Source organism: Truncatella angustata (genome assembly GCF_020726525.1).
Source record: "Truncatella angustata strain MPI-SDFR-AT-0073 chromosome Unknown BKA67scaffold_13, whole genome shotgun sequence".
Taxonomy (NCBI): Eukaryota; Fungi; Ascomycota; class Sordariomycetes; order Amphisphaeriales; family Sporocadaceae; genus Truncatella; species Truncatella angustata.
Window position 1 is genome coordinate 166,035 of NW_025763393.1, and position 27,712 is coordinate 193,746.

Below are 27,712 nucleotides of genomic sequence, written 5' to 3' on the forward strand. Positions count from 1 at the left end.
ACTTTCGCAGCACGTTTTATGCAGCCATCCAATGAAAACCAAAGTTCCAACCTGCCGTTTCCAGCTAGCCGTCGTAAGCTTACCAACCTTGGCTAGTTACTCTAACATACCTACCTTCATCACCTGGCAGCGCCGCCAGCAGTCGACTGCATGGAATAAAATGTAAACATAGGGATTGTTATAAAAGTTTGTGCATTTCCTTTCTTCCATGCGTCAACTCTTTCCTGCATCGTAATCTCCCAAATCTTGTCTGGCACGACAGGATCTTCAGGGTCTTCCATAGAAGCTGGCGCTGCACGGGACGACGAACAATTCAAAGTCTCCGTTCAACAGCATGAGGCATTCCACGTAGTCTAGAACAAGCCATGATTTCGCCGCTGTACTAACTGCCCATCATCTTCAACTTTTGTTTCACAATCTGTTTCCATCGTGCGGTTTGACCAGCTCATGATGGACGTCGATATAGCACTACTCGGGGAGAGTACCTACGTCCCAGACTTTCTGGAAAGTGCTACTCGACTTTATGAGTGCGTATCGCATGCTGGCAATTCTGCTCAGCCGCATGAGGGCGGCACCTCCGCCAATTACCTAGCAGCAAACGAGTCGCTCAGTCGATTTGTTGACGAGTTTTCGGCTCTAATATCTCATCTCAGAGTATTGCCGGACAACGGATTGGGTAGGGACTGCTGGAAAATATCCCAAGATGTTCTCATCCGTCTCAACAAGCGGCCTGACGACAACGACCATGATGGAGCTTCCCAATGTCCCGATTTCTCTCATGGCATACAGTGGACTAGCCAAGATTCAGAAGCCTTTGCCGCCCGGATAACGGAGCTGTGCAATCGATATAAAACTGCCAATCCAGATGCGTGAGTTGATTGCCTCCTACCACCAGGAGTAGTGGATACGACTAATATTAAACTAGGATTGTGGACTCTCACATTGAGACAGTTTTGAGACTAAAGCAATTCAATGAGAGACAAATGCAGGCCAGACATGGCATGAGCGACGTTGTTGATCAAGGGAAAGCACCATCACAGATGACCGCATCCGCGGATTTGCTTGCCGACTTCATCCTTGAAAGTCTTAGCTATAAGTCCATGAAGAACCGAGAGGAAGAGGTAGCCGATGCCCACGGGAATACCTTTGCATGGATCTTCAAGAACAAGCCAGACGGAAACGGCAACACCAATGGAGGGCTGGGCGACCAGTTCACCAGGTGGTTACGAAGCGACGAGCTAGGCAATATCTACTGGGGTATACCCTCCACCTTACCGTTTTTGCCACCGTTTTAGCTGATCTTTTTCGTCTATAGTCACGGGCAAACCTGGCGCCGGGAAGTCTACGTTGATGCGCTACATCGCTGAACACCCTTCTACGGACCTGCTTCTTAAAGCATGGGCTGGAAAGAGACAACTTGCGAAAGCTGTTTTTTATTTCTGGACCAGCGGTTCAGAGGAGCAAAAGTCACAGTCTGGTCTACTCCGCTACTTGCTATACCAGCTTTTGTCAAACGACCATAGTCTCATCCCAACGACTTTCCCTGAGCTGTGGCAGAAACTCTCCCAAATGTCCACAAAAGAGAGAATCCGCTTTTCCGTCGACTGGAATGCAGCAGAACTCATGAAATCTCTCCAGCAGCTCGTTGAGTATGCTCTCAAGTCCACCAAGATCTGCCTCTTTGTAGATGGCCTCGACGAGTTCGATGGTGATCACCAAGCAATCATCCAGTTTTTCAGGAACCTGTCTGGCAATGACACGAACGGCCGACTTAAACTTTGTCTATCCTCCCGACCATGGCCTGTCTTTGAAAAGGCATTCCAATACTCAGTCCCCAACCTCAAGCTGGAAGAGCTCACATTCTATGATATGACACGATATGTGGAGGACAATCTAGCTAATGACGGGAAGTTCAAGGACGCAATGGCCAAGGATCAACCGGCAGCGAATACCCTTGTATCCGGTATTGTTAAAAAGGCCGAGGGTGTCTTCTTATGGATTCGCCTTGTGGTCAGAAAGGTCCTGGAGCTCTTTGGGGAAGATTCAGACATTTCTTCTGCCACAAGATACTCGCTAGAGCTGCCGTCGGACTTGGATGAGATCTTCAGTCAGTTTATCTTCCAAAATCGATCCCCAGAACAGCTTGAAAGGTCGCTGCATGTGTTCCAGCTTGTTCATGCACGCGAAGTCGTTGCACGTTTTATCAAGGATGAATCTTCGTATTCATTGTCCATATGGGAATTCGTGTTTGCCCTGCAGACCTTGGAGAATGGAATAGAGAGAAACGACACATTCAGGGAGGTACCAGACGAGGAAATTCTGCAGCTGTGCGAGAGTGCGCTGGCCAGCATATTATCAGACTCCAGCGGTCTCCTTGAGGTATATCACAAGCACGACCGCATCAACCGATTCAATTCGGCTCATCGCCGCGGACACAACAACAGCAGACACAGTGCAAGACAGCTTGCCGAAAGCAGGGTGACATATTTGCATCGCACAGTACGTGACTACCTGGTGGGACCGAAAGCAGTCCTGCTTAAAAGTTCGAGCGATGCGCACCTTCCGCATCTCCAATTGCTCAGTTCGTACGTTCAACGACTCAGGAACTCATTGGAGCCCTTGGAGAAGCATCGTCGCCTGGACGAGCTGTATCCGGATATTGCGATGGCGCTAACACATGCCCGTCATATGGAGGGCCAAATCAAGAATTATCCTCCAGAAGTACAGCTGTTGCTCATTGACCAGCTCGATGAGGGGGTTTCCTGGTATTGGCAAACTCGGCGTGGGGACCCTTACGACCATTGGGCCAGGAGTTGCTTCGGTAGTTACGAGCAGCGTAAAGGCAACAAGATTATCTTCCGCGAACCATTCCTTGCATTATGCACCAAGTTTGGACTGTCAGGTTATGTCATTGGAAAGCTTGACGCTATTGCGGGCAGAGATAAGACCGCCGATGACGGGGATGAGTCCCTTTCCTCGGTCGTGGAGGAGGCGCCTTTACTGACTTATGCCTTGGAGTTCTTGACTTCGCGTCAGAAGACGATCATGCCTCTGTCAGACGCAAGTTTCGTTTCAGCATTACTGCAGAGTCCACATCTCGATCACCCGGAGGTAGGCAAGATAATTGGTACCCCAAATATGGTGTTCAATTCCCCACTCAGGAAGAAAAAAGCGGTGACTCCCTGGATCATGGTGCTCAGTCATCTTCGAGACGCGAAAAGAAGAGGCTGGATAGAGCCATTCGACATTGATCAAGAGAACGGCACGAAACGGTGGACAGGGATCATCAAGCTGCTCGTCAAGGAAGGACATGCCGACTTGGACGCTTTTTTGGAGTGGAACGGCTTTGATAAGGAATGCTATGCTCGCGATGTATTGGTGGGCCCCGAGCATCTTGGCGCGGTCGACGACTGGTGGATCCATGAGTTCAAGAAACTTATAGAGTAGTATACATCTTGTTCATACACCGAATAAAACGCTTCCGTTCCTTTCGGTAAACGCTTGGCTTCGATTCACCTCAGTTTTCGTTTTCTACGACGGTATATTTGAGGATTCATTCGAAAACGAATCTGTTCTGTTAGAATCTCGTGGGGAAAAAAGCATGAGCACAAGACCGTTGACTTGAAAGCCACGGCCTAGTACAACTCATGGGTCCATTGAAATTCTGACACCCTATACTTGATCAAGACATTCGAGAAGACTCATAATTCTGCCTTGGGTTCAACATGAAGCTCTTCCCTTTCCCACCTGTTTTCCTTCTTCCCAACCCACCCTTCATTAACACCCCTGATCTCGTTCTCACAGTAGATATGGCCCCTTGAAGAATTCGCCAGCGCGTATCCGTACCCGCCACCTTCACCATCGCGGAGGAACTCCGGGTCTACGCAGGCGACCGAGACGTAGACCTCGCGGCTCTCGTCCTCCTTCCAGTGCAGGAAGCTGCCGCACTTGGCGCAGAAGCCGCGCTGGACTCCCCGCGTCGCCGAGAAGCTCCTAAGCTCCGTGGTCGGCGTCGTGTAGGCCAGGTTCGCAGCGGGCACGGTGTGGGAGTGCCAGATCAGGCCGCCCGAGCCGCGGCGGCACTGGGTGCATTGGCAGGATTGGCTCTGGAGGGAGGGATCTCGTTAGTCATGTGTTTTCTCTTGCCTCGTTTTGCTTCCTCTTCTGTCGCACGGAGGGAACAGAGGAGTGATGTAGCGAGCTTTTGAGGGTATACACACGTTCTTCAAGAAGTCGTGGTCTTTGGGGAACTCGATCCTGAAGCGGATGGCGCCGCAGAGGCAGCCCCCTGTGACGGCGTCGGGCTTGGCGAAGTCCTGCGGAGATGGGCTTGGCGACGACATCCTTGAGTTTATGTAATGACTAGGAGGCTCAGAGTATTGCGATTACACGGAGGACTTTATTCAAGGAAGTAAATCGGCAATTACAAGTGATAATTAAATCGAACCATTAGAGCTGCATGGTCAAAGGCGTGTGTACAATAGTATGTCTAGCAAAGCCCGCTGCCCCGCCAATTGTCAATTGCGCCTTTGCAGTAGTTGCCTTATCTTCCACTTTAACTTGGCGAACTTATCTGTGTAACTCGTATGTCCATCAAAACTGAGCCATCGGGCATTGCTATCGAGAATGCATAAGGCACCGTATGTTGTTAAATGCAGCATTAGACCTTCCGCATCTCTCCGTTTAGTAAATGATTGATTGGCAAATTAGGACACTAGATATTAAACAGTGCGCTATTTACTGAGTATTAACTCCTTAAGATGTGACGCAATCAAATCCCTCCAATCCAGAAGTATCAAATCCACTGCAAACCCATTGGGTAGGTTTGCCACTCGGGGGAGTGATGGAAATGTTCTTGGCGACAATGTTTTGGCATTGCTGTTGGCTTTGTTAGCCATGTTTCATGGAAGCAGACGTCTTGGGGCAGCATACCTTTTCCGAAGAACATACGAGTGTGCCGACCTTGGGGTCGTATTTCTTTGAGGTTGTCCCCCAGAAGTCAAGGAAGTAAACGTCCGATATGGTCATGTTTGACTGTAATCAGAGTTAGTTACAAAGAGCTTTATTTCACTAACACTGGAAAATATACCGGGAACAGCTGGCAGAGAGTCCTGTTGGACTGGCCGTAACACTGGTTGACTTCAATCGCCCAGTCATTGTTGTAGTTGTAGTAATTCTCATAAGTGATGTTCTTTACGTATCCAGCGCCGCCACCACCGCTCAGGGTAGGGGCGTTGTATGAGTTGATACCAGGCCAGACCTTGATGCGGGCTCCATCGCTGGCGTTGGACATGCTGTTGTTGAAGACATAAATGTTTTCAACAATGTCGTACTTTTCAGGGTACTGTCCCAGCGAGCCGACAGAAATACCGTGGCTGCCATTGCAGGCAAGGCCTTGGACTACTATATTGGTGCTATTCGGTTTGAATGAGACACAATCGTCGCCGTTGTTGATGACCGAGTTCTGGATTACAATGCTGTCGGCTCGATACGTGTCCCAGCCGTCTGTGTTCTTTGCCGAAACGTTCACCGCGTGAACATTGATAGTGATGTCACTAATGAGAACATCCGAAGTGTTCGCAATGAGATTGAACCACTGCGATCAGTCAGCAAAGTAATTCATGCATGTTGGAGTACCCTTACATTAGGAGAGTTGATGTAGTTCAGTCCGGTGATACTGCCTCCCTGCAGACCATCGGTCACGAAAAGAATGGGTCGCAGGAGCGATGCGTTCTTAGCAAAAGCCTCCCACCATGCTTGGCCGTTGCCGTCGATGATCCCGACGCCGTCACCATATACGTTCACGTCCTTTCCGCTAAAGGGTTCTAGTGTTAGCGGCTGGTTCTTGTTGACATCAACACTGTATATAACATTTCCAGTGTGTCCTGCGTGGCTACAACACGCGCTTCGCCTCTAAACTTCGTGCAAAAAAAGAGTCAAATCCAACGAAATCACTTACCCAAGCTTGAAGAACGAGGTGGAGTTCTGGAAATCGTATGTAAAGTAGTTTGCTGTCCAGTAATCAATGTCATCGGTGAATGTGAGCTTGCCAGAGATGGCGATATCAACAGACTGCAGGAACGTCAGGTCGAGGACGGAACCGATCGTATAGTTCGAGTCCAGAACAACCTTGCCGCCATTGTTGCAGTCGTGGAGGGCAGCCAGAAATGCCTGAGAGTCATCGCCACCGGTGGGGACGACAAAGCATTCCTTCGTACGAGCAGGAGAGGTCACATGCGCCTTGCCGGTGTTGTGAGGATGAGCCTTGGTGTTGGGTCTGGTGATGGAGGCTTTACCTGTGTTGGGACTCCTCGATCCCAGGGTCGACACTGCTTGGGCCGATGTCACTAGAGCAGCGACGGCCACGGCGGCAATGGTCTTGGACAACATGGTGAGCCTTGTTACCTCGGGTTGAGAGTGAGAACTTCTGGCGATAACGAACTGGCTCTCTGGCTGGAGGTTAAACAGCTAATGCATATAGATTTAGATGTGCATGCTGTTCCTTTATATCAGGAGGGCCTACCATCGTTCGTTAACCAAGCATTACCTGGCAATCCGGAGTAACTTTCCGAGCCCCAAAGAGACCCCTGAAATTTGAGAAAGTTTGCCATCAACTGCGGGTGTCAGATCGTCGCCTTAGATTTTCCGTCAGTCAAAAGCTATTCCTGCTGCCAAGTAGCTCGGCAGTCCGGCCGAGGTGCCCTGACCAGCTCTTGCGTCCGGGGTATCGGTGGAGCCAAAGCAACCTTACCCCTGATCCTGCATGCTTGTATATCATTTTCCTACCGAGCGTGGAGCGCGGCTCAGGAGCTGATTTAAGGAGACGCAATCGCCATGGGGGAGATGTTGGAGAATCCCGTCCCTTTCCCCGCATGTTCAAGATGCTGGACGTAATTAATCATTAGCTCGGCCCCGCCGGTTAAATTGAGGGGACATTGGAGAAACTTGGGGAAGTGGAGATCGTCGCTAGTAGAAGTGGAAGCAGAGTCCGAGGTGGTGTGCATCTCACTCGTTCGTTTTTCTGTCCTTATTTGCGCCAGCATGTCTGTCCCGCGTAGAAATTATCTACAGGAATCTATGGGAAGTGCCCGTCGGATGGTTGTCTACAATTCGATACCCTCCTTCTCCTATCGCTGCTTAATCTTTCTTGGTAGGGTTTATCCATTCGGCGCTGGGTCAACGATATACCAGGTCAAGTCAACTAAGTCGACTATGTAAGTTAACCAGGTTAGCTCCATTCCAATTGCCGACTTCTCTTTCGTGGAGAAATAGTCCCTTCATCTCCACTTAATATACATGATGGGTCCCAGTGCCTTGGAACGACGCGTGCACCCCAGAAAGCTTGGCACTTGAGCTTGTTCTATGACAAGCAACGATGAATACCGCCGCATGCTATAAAGACCCTGATTTCACTGCCGGGGGAAAACCACTATCTCTTGGCAACCAGCTTAGCTTTCTGCCGCGCGACACTGTTGAAAGGAGGTCTCCAAGATGCCGTCTCTTAGCAATTTTGTAGTCTTTGCCGCGTCGGCCTTCTCACTGGCTGCCGCATCTCGCAAGACCTACCCGTCGCAGACGTACGCAGAATGCCAGAGAAAGACACACAACCCCTTGTCGGGATGTCCTGACCGTACCCTGTACGTCAGCCTGAACGACACAAGCGCCGACTTCCAGAGCATCCAGGCCGCCATCGCGTCCGTTCCAAACAACACGGACGCGTACACGATCCTGATCGCCCCCGGCATCTACACGGAGCAGCTGAACGTGACGAGACAGGGGCCGCTGACGCTGCTGGGTCAGTCGGACAAGCCGGCGAGAAACGAGTCGTACTCGAACGTGTACGGGTCCAACGCGACGGACAAGGCGCACGCCAACGATGTCCAGATCTACTGGAACTCGGCAAATTTCAACAAGACCTTCACGGACAACGTGTACACGGGTGTCTGTAAGTGGCCGTATCTGCCTCTGTTTCAGCCGAACATTGCCAGCTGACTTAGGTGTCTCAGTGACCATTGGACCTACCCTTAATGCCACACTGACAGGTTCCGGTCCAACCGGCTTTGCTGTGCCGGACGATACGCCATTCGGCTGCAGCGACTTCAGCGCCTACAACATCGACTTCAGGAACGAGCAGTATCCGTACTCGAACGGACCCGCCCACGCCCTAGGCGTCAGTCGCGCGAATTCCGGCTTCTACTCTTGCGGGTTCTACAGCTGGCAGGATACCGCAAGTAGCCCACCCATAACATCCTAGCACTGCTTGATGCGCACAAGTTACCAGCCCATCTTTCCATCGGACCCAAACACTAACGTATGGCGCCAGATCTACATCGGTAAGCTCGGTAACGCCTACTTCCACGACAGCATCGTGGCGGGCCAGACCGACTTCCTTTACGGCTTCGGCACGCTGTACATCAGCAACTCAACCCTCTCGCTCCGCAGCTGCGGCGGGGGCATCACGGCCTGGAAGGGGACCAACACGACCTTCGAGAACAAGTACGGAGTGTACATCGCCGACTCGGCCGTGCTGGCGGCCAACACGAGCATCGCAGCCTCCATCGTGGACCGGTGCTCTCTAGGCCGGCCGTGGAACGCCCTGCACCGCAGCCTGTTCGCGAACACGTATTTCGACGCCAGCATCCTGCCCGCCGGCTACACGCCTTGGTCCGGTGCGGTGAACGGCAACATCGGCGTCAACACCACCATGGCCGTCTACGACGTCTACGGCCCTGGCTACGACGCGGCGGCCGAGGCAGCAGCGGGGAACGTGACTAAGATCTTCGACCAGGAGGACGCGGAACCCTTTCTCACACCCGAGGATGTGTTCATGACGGAGAAGGGCGAGCAGCCGAATGTGGGCTGGATTCACCGCTGATGGCTCAGCGTAGGGCAGGGTAGTGCACAGGGGAGGAAGCCTCCGGTTTTGGGGTTGCTGGGCGGGGAGAATACGTATGAATAATGTAATCGGAAAGCCGATGTTACCAAGTAGATATGTGTACAAATATTCCAGTCTTTGGAGTTATGTAAGAGCTTACAGAGTTTTCGCACAGAAGCATAACGTAACGATATGAGCGACAAAGCCGCTTTTGAATTATAAAATTAATGAGAGAATCAACGAGTGATTAGGGAAGCGCTCAAATGGGCGACAATTTTCATAAGCCGATTGGGGCACTAATAATACCAATGATGCGTAAGAAGAGAGAACAAAGAAAAAAAACCACGATTAATAAGCTATACATGATTAAATCACAAATCATAATGAAAGGGAATTCTCCCAAGGAAACTCTCTTTTATTGGTTATATCTAACTGGGAAGGCCCGGAGAAACCCTGGGGAATTAACCGCTCCCCCCCCCTCCACTCCCATCACACACACAAAAACAACTACTCGTCGTCCTCGTCGCCCTCGCCGTCTTCCCCCGGGAGGAAGACATTGTCTTCCTCCCGGAGCTGCTCCAGGAGGTGGCCGTATAAATACTCGACGGCGATGGGCGGGAAGGCATTGCCCACCTGCTTCTTGGCGTGGGAGACGACAGGCACAAACCAATAGTCCCCGGGAAACGTCTGTAGGGCCGCATATTCGCGCACCGTGAAGGGGCGCAGGCCGGAGGGGTGGTAGTTCTTGGAATCATTGCAATTACAGGTTAGTGAATTGCGCAAAATTCCGTTGCCATTCCAGGGAGGCCTGGGGTATCGACTGCTAATATTAAGCTGGTTAGGGTCGTTATGAGTCGAATCGGGGTGGATGTTCTCCGAGAGAACGCAGTTAACGGTGGGAGGAACTGGGCATGGTTCAGGAAGAACTGGGTGGAAATCCCCAGGACATGAAGCGACCATGACAAGGCGTTTTCGAGGTTGCGGGACCATCCAATCGGCCAGGACGATGTAGCGCCAGGTGATGGAGTAGCCCTGTGAAGTAAAGCATAGTAGGAGCTGATGGAATGCCTGCATGTGTCTGCCATATAGGATGCCGTATGTTTGCTCCACTGTTACAATTCGTGGGCGGAACTTGTTGATAATGTCATGTGCAGAACAGAGGATGTCTCTGTTTGCATTGTCGTCTTGTCCTGGGGAGGTATGGGCAGGTGACCAGAACTGACAAGGAGGGGAAATGTGCAGCATATCAATGCGCTGATCCTTCACCCTCATGTCACCAATAAGTTCACTGACGTTTCGCAGGTGCATGGTCGTTTCTGGGAAATTCATGCGATAAGTTTCGGCTGAGCGCTCATCGATGTCACAAGCCATATGAACCTTGACACCAGCAGCCCGGGCGCCACATGAAGCACCGCCAGCACCACAGAATATGTCAGCGAACGTGTACTTTTGACCCTTAGCAACTTCAAAGGGCTGCTCACGGGCAGCAGCGTCCTCGTCCAAATCAATTTCGCCATGGCCAATGGAGCCGTTGTTGTAAGAACCACCGCGAGCCTTGGCACCTCGCCAGCTATTGAGCTTTGTCTCCTCCGGAACGCGGGGTCGGTTCATAATGGGTAGGTGAGCGTACAAAGGGTCGTCAAGGTCGTCCTCACGCAGGTGATACAAGGTACGACCGATGGCTCTCTTAACTTGTCGGAGTGCAGCCGTGCGGTAATGAGTCACCATTCTCCAACGGCAAACCACAGGTCCGTAGGTTTCAATGAAATCCAAGTTTCCATTAAACAAGATCCTCTGGGTGGCTTTCTCAGGCCATTGTGTGTTGGTCACCCTGAAGTCACGCTTGCGCTCAACCGTGTCAGCTGCGACTTGAACTTGGGCTTGCTCGTCCCAATCACGGTCATCGTTCTCATCAATGTCCATGATCTCGACCAACTCGTTGCGTAAAGCTTCAACCATGCCACATAGATTGCGGGTACGGGTATAAGGGATACCACGGAAGATCACTTGGCCACAACTACCAACATAAATGAGCTTGACAAGCATGAAGCGGCCGTTGTATAACGAATCATGCTGGTGACCTGTCTCGATGAAATCGCCGATTCTGATTATGATGTTAGATGAACGGAGTTTGTATGATGAGACCCTTTCCTCAATGGCGACTGGTGGGTTGCGGATGCTCAAATCAGCACTGGCATGACCACCAGCATGAGTGCGAGATCGAGCACTAGCATGAGCGCCAGCATGAGTACGAGATCGAGCACCAGCATGAGCGCTATCACGAGTAGGAGAACGAGCGCCAGCATGGGTACCAGCAACAACACCAGGAGCATCATCAGAGGAACCATTTGAGGAACCATCCAAGGAAGCATCGGAGAAATCATCAGAGGAAGCATCGGGGAAAGTATCGGAGACATCAACGCTATGAGGGTCATCGATGTCAATGTCGAGGTTGTTGATGTCAAAGTCGAGGTCGTTAGGGTCGTCGCTGTCAAATTCAGCGTCATTCATGTTGATGTCTGAATCGTCATCTTCGGAGTTCTCCACGTTGGAGTCATCAATATCCAAGTTCTCAGCAATGTCAAAGTTCTGAGCGATGTCGTCATCCATCCCTTTTTTGACCGTGGCATCGACGTCTTCTTCGTCATCCTCATCGTCCCTAATGATGATAGGGGCAGCGGGCATGGATTCGCGGTCGCCAGTCTGCTCTCTGTGTTGGGCAACTCGCTCTCTGTGGCGGTCTTGGGTACGTTGCTGGATTTCATTGAAGTAGGCGACACTCCCCAAGTCAGCATCCTCGACCCTGCGATGTGGGTGACGTGAGTGGCCGCCGGAGGGGTCGGGGCTGTCCATGTCGAATTGTGAACTGCACAATTTCCTGGTGTTGGCTATGGATATGTTAGTGGACTGTCGAGAATTTGCCTCTTTGTACCAGTGTCGAAGAAGCATAGACGACACTCACCTAAAAAACTGCCGATTTAGAGAATTATGGCAAGTGGTGAAGATTAGAATCTACCTTCCAATCGCCGACTTTGATGGATAATGAGATGTTGGGCAGATTAGAATGTACCTTCTGATCGCCGATTTCAGGGGGAGGTGAAAAAAAATGTGTGAACAAATATTCAACTCGGCGATTCGATAAGCTGGATGAAGTGAAGCCCGAGAAAACACTTCACCAGCTAGCAATATGGTGGGCAGTTAAGGTTGATGAAGCTTCCACTGGAGAGCGACATGCCACAGAAGGATGGCGGTAGTGGTGGAGGACGAGTCTTTGACAATGACAGTCGAACAACGAGATCCTTCTTCGAGGTGAAGTCGGTGCAGTGAAAGGGGCCGATTGACGAAGTTACTGCTGGAGGGTGTGCGTTGCCGGAGTTGTGTGGTGAGAGTCTTTGGGGAGCTTGAGAAAGCTACTTATGATGGATGGCGGGGTTGTGCACAAAGATGCGACTGCAAGATGTGAAGACTCGCAGTGGTAAGAGGTCTTTATGTTGGAGAGGAGACCTCGATGATGTTGTTACCACTTAAGGGTGTTCGCTGTGATGAGTGTGGTTGCAGTGATTGAAAGTGCTTGATGATGCTGTCACTGATAGATGTGCGGCTATTCACAATAAGGTAGTTGCAGGAGGGGAAAGCCGCAATGGCAGAAGATGTTCAAGAATATCATGCAACTGTGAAGAGTTTCCCAAGAATTTTGATAATGGCAGGCAAACGTCATGTCGTTACCACCGGAAAATTCAGGTTGTTCACAGGTACGTGAATGTGATAGGAAGAGCTTTCAGTGGCACAAAGTGCTCAACGAAGTTACTACTGAATCGTGTGATCTTGTTCAGAAGAGTGTGTAGGAAAGAGGAAACTGCAGTGACATTGGCTCCTTGACGACATTCCTACTAGAGAGTGTAAGCTGCTGTTCATAAATGGTATGATTGTGGTTGCAGATGGCAGAAGAGCTTGAAAATGCTGACACTGCAGGATGTGGTGCTTTCCGCCGGATGGTAACCATGCAAGATATGTATTATACTATCAAAATAGTTTGAAGATGCTGCCCTTGGAAAGGCAACTATTACACAAGGATGCGATTGGGTCAGGGAGTGTTTGTTGGGGAGAGTGACAGGCAGAGAGCCTTTGAGGACTGGTGTGAACCGCTTGCCTGAAAGGCTTTGATCACCGCAAGTGGCTGGGATGCGGTAAAGCTTTGTTACATACCAGTCATGGATTGTCCAGAAGGTCTCCTCACTACTTGGCAGTTAAGGGAAAGGGGTTATCCCCATGGTGGGTGTTGTTGGAAGGGGAAGAAGATGTGGTGATGGAGGACGAGGACTGAGTTTATATACTTGTGCTTGTGGCCCAAGCTCCTGCCTGATCCAGTGAACTGTAGCTTGAAAAGCTACTACTCTTATATTCTCCGGTAGCTTCCAACTGCACGAGAGCAGAGAAGATGGAAGGTGGGCTGTTGCAATAGTAGGAAGGTGTTGGATGAGACGGTTTATGGTGCTTCTAGTACAGTTAGGGTTCAAACTCTCATTGATTGCTGGAATACAGATTTTGAGCAGCTGGTAATAAAATGGCAAGGGGCAGAAATGATTGCATGGAATAATGGCGGTACCATGAACCAACAGTTATGGAAGCTGATATATGTTATGTTACTAGATTACAGCTACAGCTTAAGCCTTTACCATCACTAACAAAAGTATTGGTCTAGTCTCTATTACGGACTCATTTGTGAATAAGAAGAAGTAAATGAGCGGTTATTCAGAGATATGTATGATGGGTAAGTCGCATGTACGTACAGGTTTCTAAGCTGTTATTACAGAAAACTAAGCATAATTTAGAAGATGATGGCTATATTTGAATAAATAATATTACCGGCAATGGCGTCCGATAGACCTAGACAAAATATCGACGAGAATGGTGTTTATGATGATATATCTCCGAAATGTGTTCCATATCCTGGTACTAGTAGTATATCCCATAAGAATCAGGAGCAGGAAAATCCTTAAAAGTACGAGATATGCCGTGTGTTTGACCACTTGGGTAATAACGATCTGACAGTTGCCCAAGCGTCGACAAGCAGCAAGCAGACAAGCAACTACAGCCATATCAGGGAACGAGGACCCAATGCCCTTTTAACTAGCCAGTACGTTTTGTTTTATTAATGCTCCGAGGAACTCGGGTATTTAGCACGACTGGGTTCCAATCACGAGATGTGCCTCAAAACCATTGATTTCCAGAATATACGACTTTTTTCTTTATCTTACCCCATTCGCTAGACGGAACATGAACTTGGTCCCAACTTTTAACACCATGCACCAGCTCCCGCTTGTTGCCTATCAGGCGACTAACAAAACAAAACAAACATTGTGTACAACTACTCGTTGAGGATAATAAATAACCATCTCAGAGTTCGAAAGTTGCCCTTCCTATATCGTCATCTTTGTGTCCCCCGTGTATGCTTCCTCCGTCCCGATGCTTGGTATTATATTTGTACATGTAGTGCCCCTCTTTGAAAAAGGGGGGGTTTCCCCTGCTGAACCGCTGCTTGCCATGGTGCCACCATGAGTCGTTATCAGTACAACAGACCTAGTGTCATGTTTCAATATGGTGGCTTGGTGAGATTTCCCAACGTGTGTTCCCTGGACTTGCTGTCAATCCCTTTGAGTAAGGACTGCAGATCAAAGGCTGGGCTTTCACTGTCCGTAAAGGCGCTGGTGCCGACGCTTTCGCCACCCCGGCTCTTGATGCTCTTCCTCGAAGATTTGTATGCGTGGTCTTTCGTCGATATAGCAGTCATTGGTCGAGAGAAACTAGTCGCCACCGCACTTCCACCGACAGAGTCTGGAATCGGAGGAACAGGCGGTACGCTATTATCTGAATCATCGTCTCCATTGGCAGGGTGAGACGATAGAGGACCACCTGAACCACCGGACCCTTTACGCTCTCGTGATTTAGACCTGGAGCGCGCCACACCAAATTCTGCGTGGTGGTCCACCGCATCGCCCGTGTTGGGGTTGAAGGACAGTTCCGAGGGTGAATAATCGTAGCTGGCTATACTGTCGCTGCTGTCGTCATCACGCACCGTGTGCAGCGTCTGAGGCCGCGGACCGTCTCCGCTGAGAACCGATTTCAGCTGATCGACAGAGGCGACTCCGACACCCCTGTTGGTTGAACTACTTCGAGCAGAAACACGGCTTTGAACGCTCGACTTGCGCAACCCTCCTACGCCGAGTCCTCCTGCATGAGACGCCGGTCTCAAGTTGTGATTGCTGTTTACTGGTGATCCCGCGCCGCTGTGAGGGTGGCCATTGGCCATGTGGACAGCCAGGCGATTGTTTCTGGTCATGGTGGTGTTGGTCTTGGAACCATTGAGAGATGCCGACTTGCTACCCTCCTGAAGCGCAATAACAGCCGCCTCTCTTGTCCACTCAGTCAACATATCTTCCCGGAACTTGATTGGCAGTTCCCGGTCTGTCTCGGCTGGAGGTATTGAGCTGAGGCTCGAGCTCAAGATGGGTAGTGTAAACGATCGCCCCGGCGAAGCAGATGGACTCACTGGAGGCGATGCCTCACCCCGCTGATAATGACTGCATATGCACTCCACCATGGTGATCCTATCGTCAAATGGCAGCAAAGCTTCGAATTCGACCTCATTGACAGGCATCTTAGGCTGCGGCCGATGAGTGCCAGGTGTACCAATCAACTCAAGGAACGGTGGAGGAACCTGGATGCCCTCGACCCAGAAATGCTTGCTCCTCCTTCTGACGATCTCGTTTTGCACGGCCTGACCCACGATTGAGGTGTCAAAGTCAAACTTCTCCGTCAGCGCCCAGAAATATCCATGGCAGAGAGCGCCCAGTCTGACCTTGTCAAGCGGTGTCTCGGCCTCCTGGATATCCTCCTGGAGTCTGAAGACCATGGGAAGGCCGTAGCGAACAGCATTGACGCCAAGCTTGTCGACCAGCTTGGCCAGTAAGGCATGACACAAAGCAACGTCCGTTTCGTACTCGACGTATTGCAATGCATTGTCATAAATGGACAGATGCAGCAATTGCAAAAAATGAGAACGAGGTGCTTTTGCGGACTTGTCTCGTCCGGAGGCGTTCGAGACAGCCGTTCTCGCAAAGTTAGAGGGCGGGACATCCTTGTTGTGAGCCTTGGCTGGCTTGGGGGTCTCATCCCGAGCAAGGAGATCTGCTCTAGTCGTCTCACGGTCGAGCCACGTTATGACCGCATCTGCATATGCTTTGCGCACGTGGCCATCTGGATCGCGCAGAAGCCAGTGCGTGCCTTCCCACACATGGATGGGGACCTTATTCCTGGTGAGGCTGACATTCCCACTGATCTTGGTTTTAGGATTAGCGACCAGGAGGATGGCCTTGATCGCCCTCAGAGCAGCTGTCTTGGCAAGGTCTAATGCAAAGAAGCTATCCAGCTGCTGGTCATCGACCAATGTCCCCGCCGAAGTCTCTGGCGCCTGTTGGTTTTCTGCTCTCTCCACTGGCGATGTCGGAGTATTTGTGCTCGGGTGCGGCTTCAAGCGAAGCAATATGGCCGATATCATGTCTGAGATCTGATCGGCATAGTAGACATGGGTTGCCAGGTCGCCGATGCACCTCTCTATCCTGCCCAGGAGCTCACCGTGCTGAGAATCGGCTGGCTGTGCCGGGCCAGCTTCTTCCTTCCTTTGGCTGAGGCGTCCCGAGTGCTTCATGACCTTCTTCATCTGCTGAACCAGGCCCAAGAGCACATCCATGATGCTCAGGCCAATCAGATTGACATCGGAGCGCAGCAACGAGCTCATGATGGCCACAAGCACTATCTGCTCGCGCAGGTTCTCGTCCGTGGGCTGCACGTGGATGAGTGCATCCAAGGCAGTAACGAGAATGACATATCGGTCTTGTACCGGGGCCCATTTGGCCGCCAGTCCGTAGATCTTGATGGCCCAGCCACCATCCCGACCCTTCTCGTCAGGGTTGACGACCGACTCTTTCTGCTGGACTCGTTCGTGTATGAATTTGAGAAGGGCTTGAGTGGCTGCATGTACTTGTGCTCGGTTGGGGACGATGAAGATCTGCTTCAGGCATTGCATGGCAAGCAGACCAGTCTCTTCTTCGGCGAGGGCGTCGGCATCGGCGGTTGAGCCAGACAAGGCAATGGGGTTGGTGTCGCCAGGCTCCTCGGTAGTCCTGACGGTCGAGACGCTCGTTCGGCGGCGGACCAGCGTGCTGGCGTCACCCTTCTGTTCGGCCTCCATGCGGTGTATCAGGACGTCAAGGAAATTGTCGTTGTCGGTCCAGAGGTTCTCCAAGATCATTGGGACGATGACGTCGAGCTGGCGACCAGCTACCGAGGCCAACGCGTCAGACTCGGCTACACTCCTTATGGCTGTGAGACCGGCGGTTCTCCATCTGACGGCGACGGGTTCGCTCGGTGTCCCCTTGCCGGGGGTCTGACGAGTCGATGCGAAGGTAGCATACGCGCGCACAATGTCTTCGTATTGGCGGACGTAGCTCTGGTCGGCAAACAGCGAGGTGGCGTCGTGGTATTCACAGAATGTCTCAAACGTCGGCAGCGAGGCTTCAACCATGGTGATGTCGTTTGAGCGCAAGACAAGACTGAGCACCTTGATGACATTTTGGGCAAACAAGGGCAGGTCCTTTGGGGATTTTTCGATCAGTGCGGCGATGATTTGTAGTGTGACTTGGACATTGCTGCATTGTGGTCAGCTTCCAGCAAGCAGCAGCAGCAGCAGACTTGACTCTGCGGAGAACAATAGAATCGAGCAGGGCCGGGCAGGGCAGGGGAGGACGGGATGATGGTGTTTGCCTAGTCACATACCCAATTCTCAGCCGCCATACGTCGCTGGCCGTCTTCTTCTCGAGAAAGCTGCCGACTTTTTGAATCTTGGATCGGCGGGACGTTGCGTAGAACAGCAGGTAGCTCAGCTCGCTAGAGTTTGGCTTGACGTCAACCGCTCCTTTGGTGGTTCGGGGGTAACATTTCAGCACAAGGACCTGGTGCTTTGGGCGGCACTTCTGCTGGATGGCGTTCATTGCGCCGGTGCGCAATCAACGAGGAAGGGCAGTGAGGATGACGACGACAAAACGCTGCGTCCCATGCAAGAAAAGACAAGGTCTCGAGGACGAGGGAGAGTCGTCTCCTGCCGGCGATTCCACCGGAACGGAGTGTGTTTTGTTTGTTGGTTTGTTTGTTGGTGGGCTGGCAAAGTTAATTCGATCAGCTTGGTCAGGGTAAATAAATTCGGAGTCGTGGCACCTTTGCCAAGTTTAGTCAGTCAGGCAGTCTCCCGGCTGAGATGAAAAGGCAGAGCCGAAAAGACAGAGCCAAAATGGCACAGTCCGATGGGATTACCTACTTAATCACCAGTCGCCCGGGGGGTACTTTAGTGCAGTGCATTAATTGGACTTGACAAGATTGGCGTCAGATTCGCTTAATGATCCCTGAGCCTTGTTCAGGTTGGAACCACAATTACAATTGCAATTACAATCACCACAAGCGATGCGTTCCCAAATTGCCCGACCCAAAGTCCATTTTGGCCAGCAAGAAATGAGCTCCGTCGCCCATGCAATGTACTGTGATATAACGTGCGGGATACTTGCTTGACTGGCAGGCAAAAGTAATCCTTTTATCTTTATTATTAGGTTTATTTTTATTTCTAGGAGGGCCACCGTTTCTTACTGCTTGTCGCCAAGCGAGACGAAGGTCCAAAAGTTCAAAGGTCCAAAACCTAATTTCTATTACTTTTATGATTGCGACAGCCTGCCCTTCTTGGTGCCATTGCCATCAGCGACCTCAAGCTCTCGACCACCCGGGCCTGGACGCTGGCATTTTGTATCTGTCGCACCTCGTAGCGAACATGATACTCGAATACACCAGTCGAAACAAAGCGACCACTGCGCACTGTAATACCTGTCCTTCGTTGGAATTGTTCACTGCGTCATAAAGCGTCTCTAGCACGTGTCGCGTTGGAAACCCGCTTGCACAAGCAACTAACGTTAGTGCATATTGGCGTGGTTGCCTGATGCGATATAGCTCGAGCCCAAAAAAGAACAACGGTCTGCAAAAGAAAGGAGGACATGGCAGTGTCGAGATAGTGCTGCGCTGGTATGGAGCATGGAGCATGGAGCATACAGCATACAGCATAGTGCCCCCGGCCCTTGGAGGAAAGGAAGCAATAGAGGCTGTCTCGACTGTACATGGAAAAAAGATCTCAAATGATCGGCGGAAGCCATCAACCATGTCGCTTCTCTCCCATATGTAAATCTGCATGTTCCACGACGACCTATCAGATTAGTCCAGTTCAAGCCCCCTGCCTGTCAGAGACCGATCACTCCGCCAGGGTCTTGCTTCAATTGCCCATCCTATACGTCACTCACAGCTCTAGATTACCTGTTGCGGTCTTCTGCATTCCTCTATGCAAACGCATTGTTGCAGTGATCGGGCGTCATAATGCTTTGCTCGACTTTTTTTCAGGTCACCTACCGCCAACATGACTGTCCAACGGTTATAGCATGTACCCGGCAAACATTTACGACCTTCTTCCCCCCCAATAAGCAGAAGGACGAATGACTCTTGAACTTCTTTTTCCCTATCCATATGGTCGGGCCTCGAGATCGTCTGAATCAGATAGGACTTTTGGTCGCACATCCTTCAACCCAGGCCTGATCAAAGCCCTGCACTTTGAGCCAGATACCATTATACTGCTTTGAAAACCTTGGTCATGATGCATGGAGTTTGATTCTTCATGGGCATTGGCAGGGATGCGAAAGCACAAACACTTCCCCCCCACTCATCGCCCACGTTAGCTGGGGAAGGGTCTCGACCGACTACGTCCATTCCGCTAACCTAGATCGCAATTCGAGGTTAACCACCCTTTACAGCTACGGCTATGGTCTTGGTACCAGTGACTAAACAACACTCCGCCGAATTATCAACATATTTTATGGGTCCACGGTATAAGTTATTACTATTCCGTCGTGAAATGGGCATGGTTCGCTACACAGATGTTGTTGTCCACGCAAGCAGATCTCGTGTGCATGATCATGCCAGTGATCAAGATCGCTGCGCCCCCAGTGGCTCGTCTTCCTATATATGCACCACCACCAGCTCTGCAGCAACACCATCCTCTTAGTTACGACCCGCGCATCCGGAGGGCTCGGATTCAAGAGGCATGACCTAATAAGTCATCGCGACTGTACATGATTGAAACACTTCTGGTCTCTCTACAAACTTTGATGCACGGGCATCACGCTTTCCGCCGCTGCTTTTCACAATCTCCATGTCCCAATGTTTTCGTTCCTCACAATCTCAACCCGAGGCAGCATTTGGCTTCGGCGATAAGTACTCATCGTTATCTAAGTTGTGGCTTGTCTCAAATACCCCAGATTTGGCCGCTAGTGTGAACTGGGGCAAACTTATCTGTATCCTTTATCAACACTCCGCGCCCAATGTGAATCAAAGATAGGCATTCCCCTCGGTATCTAAATCGTGCGATCCTGGCGGCGACTTTAGGTTTCTGCTCAGGGAGAAACAATGTATCCAGTCGCCAAGAAACACAAATGTATCGCGTTGACCCTACAGTCAGATCTCGTAAAACGTTGCTCCCAAAGGCCCGGGTGAGTATCGAGCTGAAGACAGCACGTTTGGCGTCGTACCACTTGGTGAGACGATGCAACAGCGCCCGCGTCGTGCAGACTGATACGACCCCCGTCTTCGATTGACGCTATGTGATTGGTGAACCTCCGTTACTCCCAGAGATAAAGTGAACCTAATCAGCGATATAATGTGCTAGGCGTTGCCAGCCTCGAATTGTGTTCCTGCTTTTCTGTCTCATGCATTGATAGTGTTCAATACGACTTCTCGAAACCTCCTTTCGATTCAACCATAGTACATCGTCGCACTGGTGCATAATAAGGTTAGGCAGGTACACTTCACGACAGCAACTATCGTTTCTTACACCATGGCCGACCCTCCCTCGCCTCCGGTGATGAGCGCGCTGCCCACAGGCGATCGCCCTGATCATCTCTCTGACATGTCCGAGGATGAGGCTGCGCTCGCTGCTCTGGGGTATAAACAGGAGTTCAGAGTAGTAACCCAAGGAGCCCCAGGCCCAACCTGCACACCGTTGCTGATAAGCACCACAGCGTGAGTTCTCCGCATGGACGACATTTGCGGTCAGTTTTGCGGTCATGGGACTGCTTCCCAGTATTGCCACCACAATGTGGTATGGTATTGGCTACGGTAGGACAAATATGACCGCTCCGTATTCTACACGAGAGGTGCTGACGTGATGGTACAGCTGGGCCAGCCGCAAACACCTGGGCTTGGCTTCTGAGTGTTGTATTCATATTTTGTGTACGATCTGACCACATCGAGTCGGTTAAGAAGTCCTCTGATATACCTTATAGGTTGCTGCGTCTATGGCAGAATTAGCAAGTAGTATGCCCACGTCGGGTGGTCTGTACTACGCATCTGCAGTCCTTGCCGGGCCGAAGTATGGCCCATTTGCCGCGGTAGGTCCGCTTGTAAATCCCATTTACCAAGCCTGTCGTGCAAATATCATGATGTGTTCGCGTATGTGGATTGGAAATGCTGACGAGAGACATCGCAGTGGATCACTGGGTGGTAGGAGACCCCATGCTCACGTGGTGATTTCATTACTGAAAGCAATACAGGTCGAATTGGTTCACACAAGTGACCGCAGCGCCAAGTGTCAATTATGGTTGTGGTCAGTGCCAAAGTTTTTGAAAGGTCTCATCGAAAGCTGACATTTCCTTGTTTAAGCCGCAATGATCTTAGCCGGAGCCTCTATAATGAACCCGGACTACGTTCCCAACGAATGGCAAACCTACTTGCTGACCGTTTTCATAATGATCATACATGCTTGCATCAGTAGTATGCCTACTTTGTGGATCGCCAACTTCAACTCTGTGGGAACCGTGATCAACATTTTGTGTTTGGTTATCACCATCATCATCATTCCGGCGGCCGCTATGGGAGAGCCCAAATTTCAACCCAATGATGTTGCTTGGGGTATTCAGAACTCCACCGGGTGGCCCGATGGAGTCGCCGTTTTGATGAGTTTCTTGTCCATCATTTGGACAATGTCAGGATATGGTATGCCAATTTCTTGTCAGCCAGCGATGTCGCAAGGCTAATCTTACCGTTCTGATAGATGCCTCGTTCCATTTGAGTGAAGAATGCTCGAATGCCGCCATCGCCACTCCCCGGTCAATCGTGTTCACCGCATTGAGTGGTGGAGTCTTTGGTTTCTTCCTCAATTTGTATGTCTTTGAAGGATTGTCATCTCATTCCATGCTAATGAGCATTGTCCACATCAAAAACTGAAACGGATGATTGGAAAAAAAAAATTCTAACGTGTATTAGGACCATTGCGTACACCATAGTTGATATTGGTGAGGTCATTGAAAGTGACTTGGTAAGTCATCTGTATGACTATTTCCTGCCGGCAGCCGTCTCACACAACGTATAGGGTCAACCATGGGCAGCGTTTCTGGTGCAAGTACTACCCCAACCCATAGCTATGGCGGTCCTGGCAATGACCATCATATGCGCATTCTCAATGGGTCAAGGCTGTATGGTCGCAGCTTCGCGCGTCTGCTTTGCCTACGCCCGTGACGACTGCTTCGGCTTCCTCTCACGACACCTTAAGAAAGTGAACCGACATACCCTGACTCCCGTCAACGCGGTTTGGTTCAACACAAGCCTCGGCATCATCCTTCTTCTCCTCATCTTTGGCGGCGTCGCAATTGGCGCCATCTTCTCCATCGGTGCGATAGCTTCTTATGTGGCTTTCACCATTCCCATCTTCATCAAGACCGTCTTTGTTGGTAACAACTTCCGCCGCGGTCCATGGCATCTTGGCCGGTTCAGTCTCCCATCCGGAATTATCTCGGTGTCATTCGTATTGGTAATGATGCCCATCTTGTGCTTCCCCACTGTGACAGGGGCGGATCTCACACCGGAATTGATGAACTGGACGAGTCTGGTGTACGGTGTGCCGATGCTGGCCGTGATCATATGGTTCTTCGTGGACGCGAGGAAGTGGTTCAAAGGCCCTAAGATCAATATTGAGGTGAGTGTCTCCAGGGCAGATTTGGGTACAAGGCACACCCGACTAACTTTCACAGCACCACATGCTCCATCAGGATCTAAGTGCCCACCCTGGCGTCGAGGGCATCGAACCTATGCAGATATCTCTTGTCAAAGAAGATGGTGATGTTGAGAGAGGGTCTTCGGATAAGAAGCTTCCCTTGTGAGACGAAGCACTATATGTTCAGTCGACAGATTAGGATGTGTCAAATTAAAGTACACGCAACGAAGCTCAAGCTTACCTGGGATAGTATATGCAGTTATCTGGGACTTACATGGACCTACACATCACATCGTATCGTGCTTGATGAGATACCGTTATGCATTGCCAATTATTTGATGGTTCCTTATGGGTCGTAAAAACCTTCTTCTCTTTTCTTCTTTGCATTTTTAAAAAAGAAGGAAATAATTTCTTGAAATATACCCTAAACATCGACGGTGAGCATGCGAACTGTAACACGTGCCACTTCGCGTCGGAGCAGATAATGCCAGTCACCTACCGCCCAACCAACTGAATTGCAGGACCGTAGACGTTGGTTGGGCAACATTCAACACCTGTTGTGTACGTTGGACGGCCGGGACATGAGATTGGGTCCACATGCTCTCTGGACTGACTTGTGTACATGGAGAGGTCGTTTCGTGTTTCGTCCACATCTTTTCATTCCTGTATTGGTATACACAGCAGTCCTCGCGAGCGATTACTATCTCTAAGCTCCCTCCCTCTCGACTGCCAAGACTATAGTGTGTGATCAGCGCAGCGGCTGACTTCCATGTCCGGAAGACCAGTGTAACCATGCCCTAGCACGTCCTTCCCGAATCCCCCGCTCCAACTCGCTGTCAATCGTTTCATCCCCCCCAGACCAATAGCGCATTTTCGTGGATCAACACAAAATCGCCGGACCCTTGCCATATACCCAGCCCGCATGGGAAGGGCTCGCCAGAGATGGTGTGTCTTGTACGGGGTCAGCGGCATGAGGGTGAGAGCGGTGTTGGGTCGGTCGGTCACGGAGTACGATGTTGGACTGCGAAATCGGGGCTTTCATCCCGACGGGGTCTTGCACCCCATATGTGGTGTATGACATGAGAGTGATGGAGTGTGGTGGAATGTCCAACGCAATCATGAACAGAGCCAAGTTGCTTCTAAAGTATGGTGCCGATATCAACCAACACTACAACCACGACTCGATGCTGCGGCATATTATACTGGACTTCTTTGGCCGTCCCGCCTTCGGAAAAAAGCTGGACAGCCAGAACGTGTGCAGCGCTGTCCAGTTTCTGCTGTCTAATGGAGCCTTGGTCACTAACACCTCTGGGGCATCGTCCAAAACATATCAGCCACACATTACTGTGGATGTCATGCAGAACCCAGCGCTACTCAACAGCTCCCACTGCCGCAAAATGTTGAGAATTATATTTGAAAAGGGCGCTGAAGTCAATCCTCAAAAGTATGGAGGCCCGTCCTTGTTGGTCCTCGCCACAGGTCCACGTGGTGGACGTCACTTGCGTTGCGGGGGCTCGTCTCAATCCCGCCTCGTCACTTGCCTTATGGACCATGGGGTTGATGTGAATGCCAAGTATTCTCGTGGTGTTCCAGTCCTAAGAAGAGTCCTGGAGCTTCCCGAAATACCGATGCAACTGCTTAAGAGCGTGCTCTTCCACCCGCGAGCCTTGGAGATTGACTTGAAATTCTGCAAGCGAGGATGCCTTCCTCTGCTCCAGACCTTGATGGGTCGGAAAGCGTTATGGTGGTGTGGGTTTCGTGGCGCTACGCACCGGGAGCACCCACCGCCGGAAAGGGGGAGTGCAAAGGTCAATCTTGCAGCCGTGGTTGGCCGATTGCTACGTCTGGGCGTACAGTTGGTTGAGGGCAATAGGCTCCATGAAGCGTGTAGGGAAGGAAATATCCAGAGGATTGAGGAATTGCTGGGGTAAAAGCATTTCCACGTCGATCAGAGGGCAGACATGGGCCTGACGCCTCTGATGATCTTCCGGGCTGTCCACCCAGAAGCAGCTGTTCCAGGGATTTTTATTCTGCATGGAGCAGACCTTGACATGTTTGATAATACTGCTCTGAGGATGACAGCTGACGAGGTACGCTGTACAACAACTATACAACGGCTGAATCCCATGCGAGACTCATCGCGACTGGTGAATCAGGCTTAAGTCCAATACCGAATCTGATTTGAACCCCCTTTGGATTCATCACATTTCAGTTCATTTACGAAAATTGAACGTGACGGGTTGACGTTTGCACGTATAACAGTGTCAAAGTTAAAAAAGAAAAAATTTCATCTTAGCGATCATTTTACAAACTGGGCTCTGGCAGCTCAACGGTCCTAACAGAATTTAGTGGAGGTGTCATATTTCGCAAGCGAGTTCCAATTTCCAAACAACGTGTATCATTCTCAGGCACGGCGATGTGAGCACCAAAAGACGCCTTGCGTAGATAGAATGGTAGTGAAGGCAGTCTCTATAGATCGACTATCCGGACGAGATCCTCTATATTACAATCGTGTAGCTCGCCATATGCATGTCTAATGTTTCCGTATCATCCATAAGGAAATGTTGCAAGTTGACAGAACCCGAGATGGCTATTTCCTTCTCAGGTTCCAAACGGGCGCAATCTACAACCAAGCCACGGCGGCGAAGATGGCGATGACTGCGGAAATGGCCGACAAGCCGGTGGCAGAGGCGCCAGCAGCCTGGGGGGTAGAGGTTGTAGTAGAGGAGCTGGAGGAACCGGAAGATGCAGAAGAGCCGGAAGAGGAAGAGCCAGACGAGCCGCTGCTGCCAGAGCTGGAAGAACCAGTGCTGGTGGCCGTGGCGCCGGTACCGGATGCGGTGGCAGAGCCAGAGACGGAAGCCGTGCCGGTGGCGGAACCAGAAACAGAGCTAGAAGAAGAAGAGGAGCTAGGGGTGTCGAAAGTGGTAGGGCAAGTCAGGTTGAAGCGAGGGCTGGTCGAGAGGTTGTCGGTAATAGCGAACTTCATCGAGTTGGCCGAGTTGGAGTCGCGAAGGTTGTACCAGAACGTGTTGACCTGGCCGAAGAGCTTGCGGCAACCAACCTCATCCCAGAAGTACTTGGCGTTGGCAACGCTGGCCTCGGCCTCGTCCCAAGTCTCACCGACGTAGGGCCAGCCAGTCTCGGTGACCCAGACAGGCTTGTCACCGATGGCGGCGACGGCGGCGTCAAAGGCGGTGTCGAAAAGACTGCCGGAGTTGGTGATGTTGTTGCCCTTGCCGGACTCGTAGTAGGGGTACTCATCGAGACCGATCCAGTCGACGGCGTCAATGACAGCCTTGTTGGTGGCGTTGGGCCAGACGTCCCAGGTGTCGACGTGGCCAATGGGGACATTGGCGATGAGGGAGTCGGCAAACTCGCTCTTGAACTCCTTGATGAAGTTGACAATGACATCGGGGTCGGCACCGACGCCGGCGGAGTTGGCGACACCAGTAGCGGAGTTGCGATAGAGATCCTCGCTACCGATGGACATGCCGACGATGAGATCGGCAAGCTTGGAGCCGTACTTGTCGAGACCGGCCTTCAAGGCGGTCATCTCATTATCGATGGAGGTGGTACCGGATGTCCAGATACCGAGCAGAAGCTTGGTGTCGGTCTCGACGGCGGCCTCAAAGGCCTCGATGGGGTCGGCAGTGGAGTAGGCTTGGATGTTTGTGTAAAGCCGCACGGCGTTGAACGTGACGGGTGCGCCGTCGAGGTTCTGAGCAGTGGTCATCTCAGAAACGAAGTCGCTCTTGAACTTGGCCGAGTCGTCGTCCTTCAAGGATCCCGAGTTGAAACCATAGTAGAGCTCTGCGGAGGCGGTCGCAGCAAGAGTGCTGGCCGCAATACCAGTGGAGAAACGCATAGTGAGGTGAGTCAAGGAGTGTGGTGTTGTGTGTTTGTGTTTTGTTTGCTTGTGTGCAATTGTGATGTTCGGACAGAATAAATGAGTGTAAGGCAATTACCAGCTAATGAAAACCAGAATGCCGATGTCCAAGAGATGCGCTGGGGGGGAGAGAAAGAGAGAGGGAGAGAGAAGAAAGAACAATGTCGATTGATGGATGGTCTGATTGAGAACAAAGGGAAACAAAACAGTAGATTGGACTCACCTGCTAACTTGGTTACCACAGATCTGTCAAGCTCCAGCCCAAGCCCAAGCAGACCGTGACCCCTTGAACCAGACTCGATCGAGCTTCATTCCCACCAAAACTCCAGCTTTCAAACCGACTGTCATGAAATTGGCATATCTTGGCAGGGGCCTTTGACCCCGTTGGTCGCTTTGTTTAGTGGAAACAAGTGGAGGGAATCCAGCTGCCCCTCCACCAAATCCCACTGGCCTGTCAGGGTCGAGGCGCAGCAGAATCCACGTGCATATGGGGGAGATCTCAATTTCATGGAGCAAATGCTGGCAATGCAACAGCGACGCGTCCTCAGCCGAGTGAATGGCCACAAACAAAGCATGCATTTCCATGTTTAGCTGCCAGTGCTTATCTCCTAACCTCTCACCTTAGACTAATCCAGAACTACTGTGCTCCAGTATCTCCAGTATCTCCAGTATTCCACCAAAAAAGCATCTTAACCTTACTGCTAAGCACGAGAACCAAAAACAAGAACGAAAAATCTTCTTTTAATACCTTATTTCAACTGTGCACGTCTTCGTGGCTAGCCTGCATGCTATTGCTCGCCCGACCGTAGACTCAGCT

At 51.1% G+C, this 27,712-nt stretch overlaps 9 protein-coding genes across 9 annotated transcripts; 4 read left to right on the forward strand and 5 right to left on the reverse strand.

Moving 5' to 3' along the window:
- Nucleotides 1-113: 113 nt before the first annotated feature.
- BKA67DRAFT_696969 (uncharacterized protein) lies at nt 114-3,447 on the forward strand (the record flags this gene model as incomplete). The annotated part of the gene is made up of 3 exons (XM_046109362.1): nt 114-869; nt 926-1,257; nt 1,316-3,447. The coding sequence occupies exons 1-3, from the start codon at nt 448-450 to the stop codon at nt 3,445-3,447; spliced, it is 2,886 nt and encodes a 961-aa protein (XP_045951234.1). The 5' UTR covers nt 114-447.
- BKA67DRAFT_587342 (Mss4-like protein) lies at nt 3,403-4,495 on the reverse strand. Its single transcript, XM_046104318.1, has 2 exons — nt 4,221-4,495; nt 3,403-4,106 (listed from the first exon to the last, which is right to left on the reverse strand). Exons 1-2 carry the CDS (start codon nt 4,341-4,343, stop codon nt 3,702-3,704), a joined length of 528 nt encoding a protein of 175 aa, XP_045951235.1. The 5' UTR covers nt 4,344-4,495; the 3' UTR covers nt 3,403-3,701.
- Nucleotides 4,496-4,755: 260 nt separating this feature from the next.
- On the reverse strand, nt 4,756-6,390 carry BKA67DRAFT_528166 (polygalacturonase; the record flags this gene model as incomplete). The annotated part of the gene is made up of 5 exons (XM_046098927.1): nt 4,756-4,878; nt 4,933-5,034; nt 5,090-5,596; nt 5,644-5,815; nt 5,960-6,390. The coding sequence occupies 5 exons, from the start codon at nt 6,388-6,390 to the stop codon at nt 4,756-4,758; spliced, it is 1,335 nt and encodes a 444-aa protein (XP_045951236.1).
- Nucleotides 6,391-7,491: 1,101 nt separating this feature from the next.
- BKA67DRAFT_596106 (pectin methylesterase family protein) lies at nt 7,492-8,875 on the forward strand (the record flags this gene model as incomplete). Its single annotated transcript, XM_046105258.1, has 3 exons — nt 7,492-7,945; nt 8,007-8,227; nt 8,324-8,875. 3 exons carry the CDS (start codon nt 7,492-7,494, stop codon nt 8,873-8,875), a joined length of 1,227 nt encoding a protein of 408 aa, XP_045951237.1.
- A 507-nt stretch (nt 8,876-9,382) lies between these two features.
- Nucleotides 9,383-11,728, reverse strand: BKA67DRAFT_542268 (S-adenosyl-L-methionine-dependent methyltransferase; the record flags this gene model as incomplete). The annotated part of the gene is made up of 1 exon (XM_046101082.1): nt 9,383-11,728. One exon carries the CDS (start codon nt 11,726-11,728, stop codon nt 9,383-9,385), a length of 2,346 nt encoding a protein of 781 aa, XP_045951238.1.
- Nucleotides 11,729-14,468: 2,740 nt separating this feature from the next.
- On the reverse strand, nt 14,469-17,925 carry BKA67DRAFT_542269 (uncharacterized protein; the record flags this gene model as incomplete). The annotated part of the gene is made up of 2 exons (XM_046101083.1): nt 14,469-17,583; nt 17,711-17,925. 2 exons carry the CDS (start codon nt 17,923-17,925, stop codon nt 14,469-14,471), a joined length of 3,330 nt encoding a protein of 1,109 aa, XP_045951239.1.
- A 2,927-nt stretch (nt 17,926-20,852) lies between these two features.
- Nucleotides 20,853-23,172, forward strand: BKA67DRAFT_665130 (amino acid permease-domain-containing protein; the record flags this gene model as incomplete). The annotated part of the gene is made up of 11 exons (XM_046108507.1): nt 20,853-20,981; nt 21,037-21,133; nt 21,192-21,247; nt 21,301-21,405; nt 21,504-21,517; nt 21,568-21,620; nt 21,677-22,009; nt 22,068-22,176; nt 22,280-22,331; nt 22,386-22,988; nt 23,044-23,172. 11 exons carry the CDS (start codon nt 20,853-20,855, stop codon nt 23,170-23,172), a joined length of 1,680 nt encoding a protein of 559 aa, XP_045951240.1.
- Nucleotides 23,173-24,124: 952 nt separating this feature from the next.
- On the forward strand, nt 24,125-24,937 carry BKA67DRAFT_665131 (uncharacterized protein; the record flags this gene model as incomplete). Its single annotated transcript, XM_046108508.1, has 1 exon — nt 24,125-24,937. The coding sequence occupies one exon, from the start codon at nt 24,125-24,127 to the stop codon at nt 24,935-24,937; it is 813 nt and encodes a 270-aa protein (XP_045951241.1).
- Nucleotides 24,938-25,272: 335 nt separating this feature from the next.
- Nucleotides 25,273-27,009, reverse strand: BKA67DRAFT_132418 (glycoside hydrolase superfamily). The gene is made up of 2 exons (XM_046095014.1): nt 25,917-27,009; nt 25,273-25,735 (listed from the first exon to the last, which is right to left on the reverse strand). Exons 1-2 carry the CDS (start codon nt 26,872-26,874, stop codon nt 25,608-25,610), a joined length of 1,086 nt encoding a protein of 361 aa, XP_045951242.1. The 5' UTR covers nt 26,875-27,009; the 3' UTR covers nt 25,273-25,607.
- Nucleotides 27,010-27,712: the final 703 nt, after the last annotated feature.

Bases quoted from the DNA above. Each gene is read 5' to 3' on its own strand.
- BKA67DRAFT_587342 (XM_046104318.1), bottom strand. From the start codon at position 4,343: ATGTCGTCGCCAAGCCCATCTCCGCAGGACTTCGCCAAGCCCGACGCC. The intron at 4,107-4,220 runs GTGTGTATACCC...CCCTCCCTCCAG, and splicing joins ACCACGACTTCTTGAAGAAC to AGCCAATCCTGCCAATGCAC.
- BKA67DRAFT_132418 (XM_046095014.1), bottom strand. From the start codon at position 26,874: ATGCGTTTCTCCACTGGTATTGCGGCCAGCACTCTTGCTGCGACCGCC. The intron at 25,736-25,916 runs GCTCCTCTTCTT...CGGTTCCTCCAG, and splicing joins TACCACTTTCGACACCCCTA to CTCCTCTACTACAACCTCTA.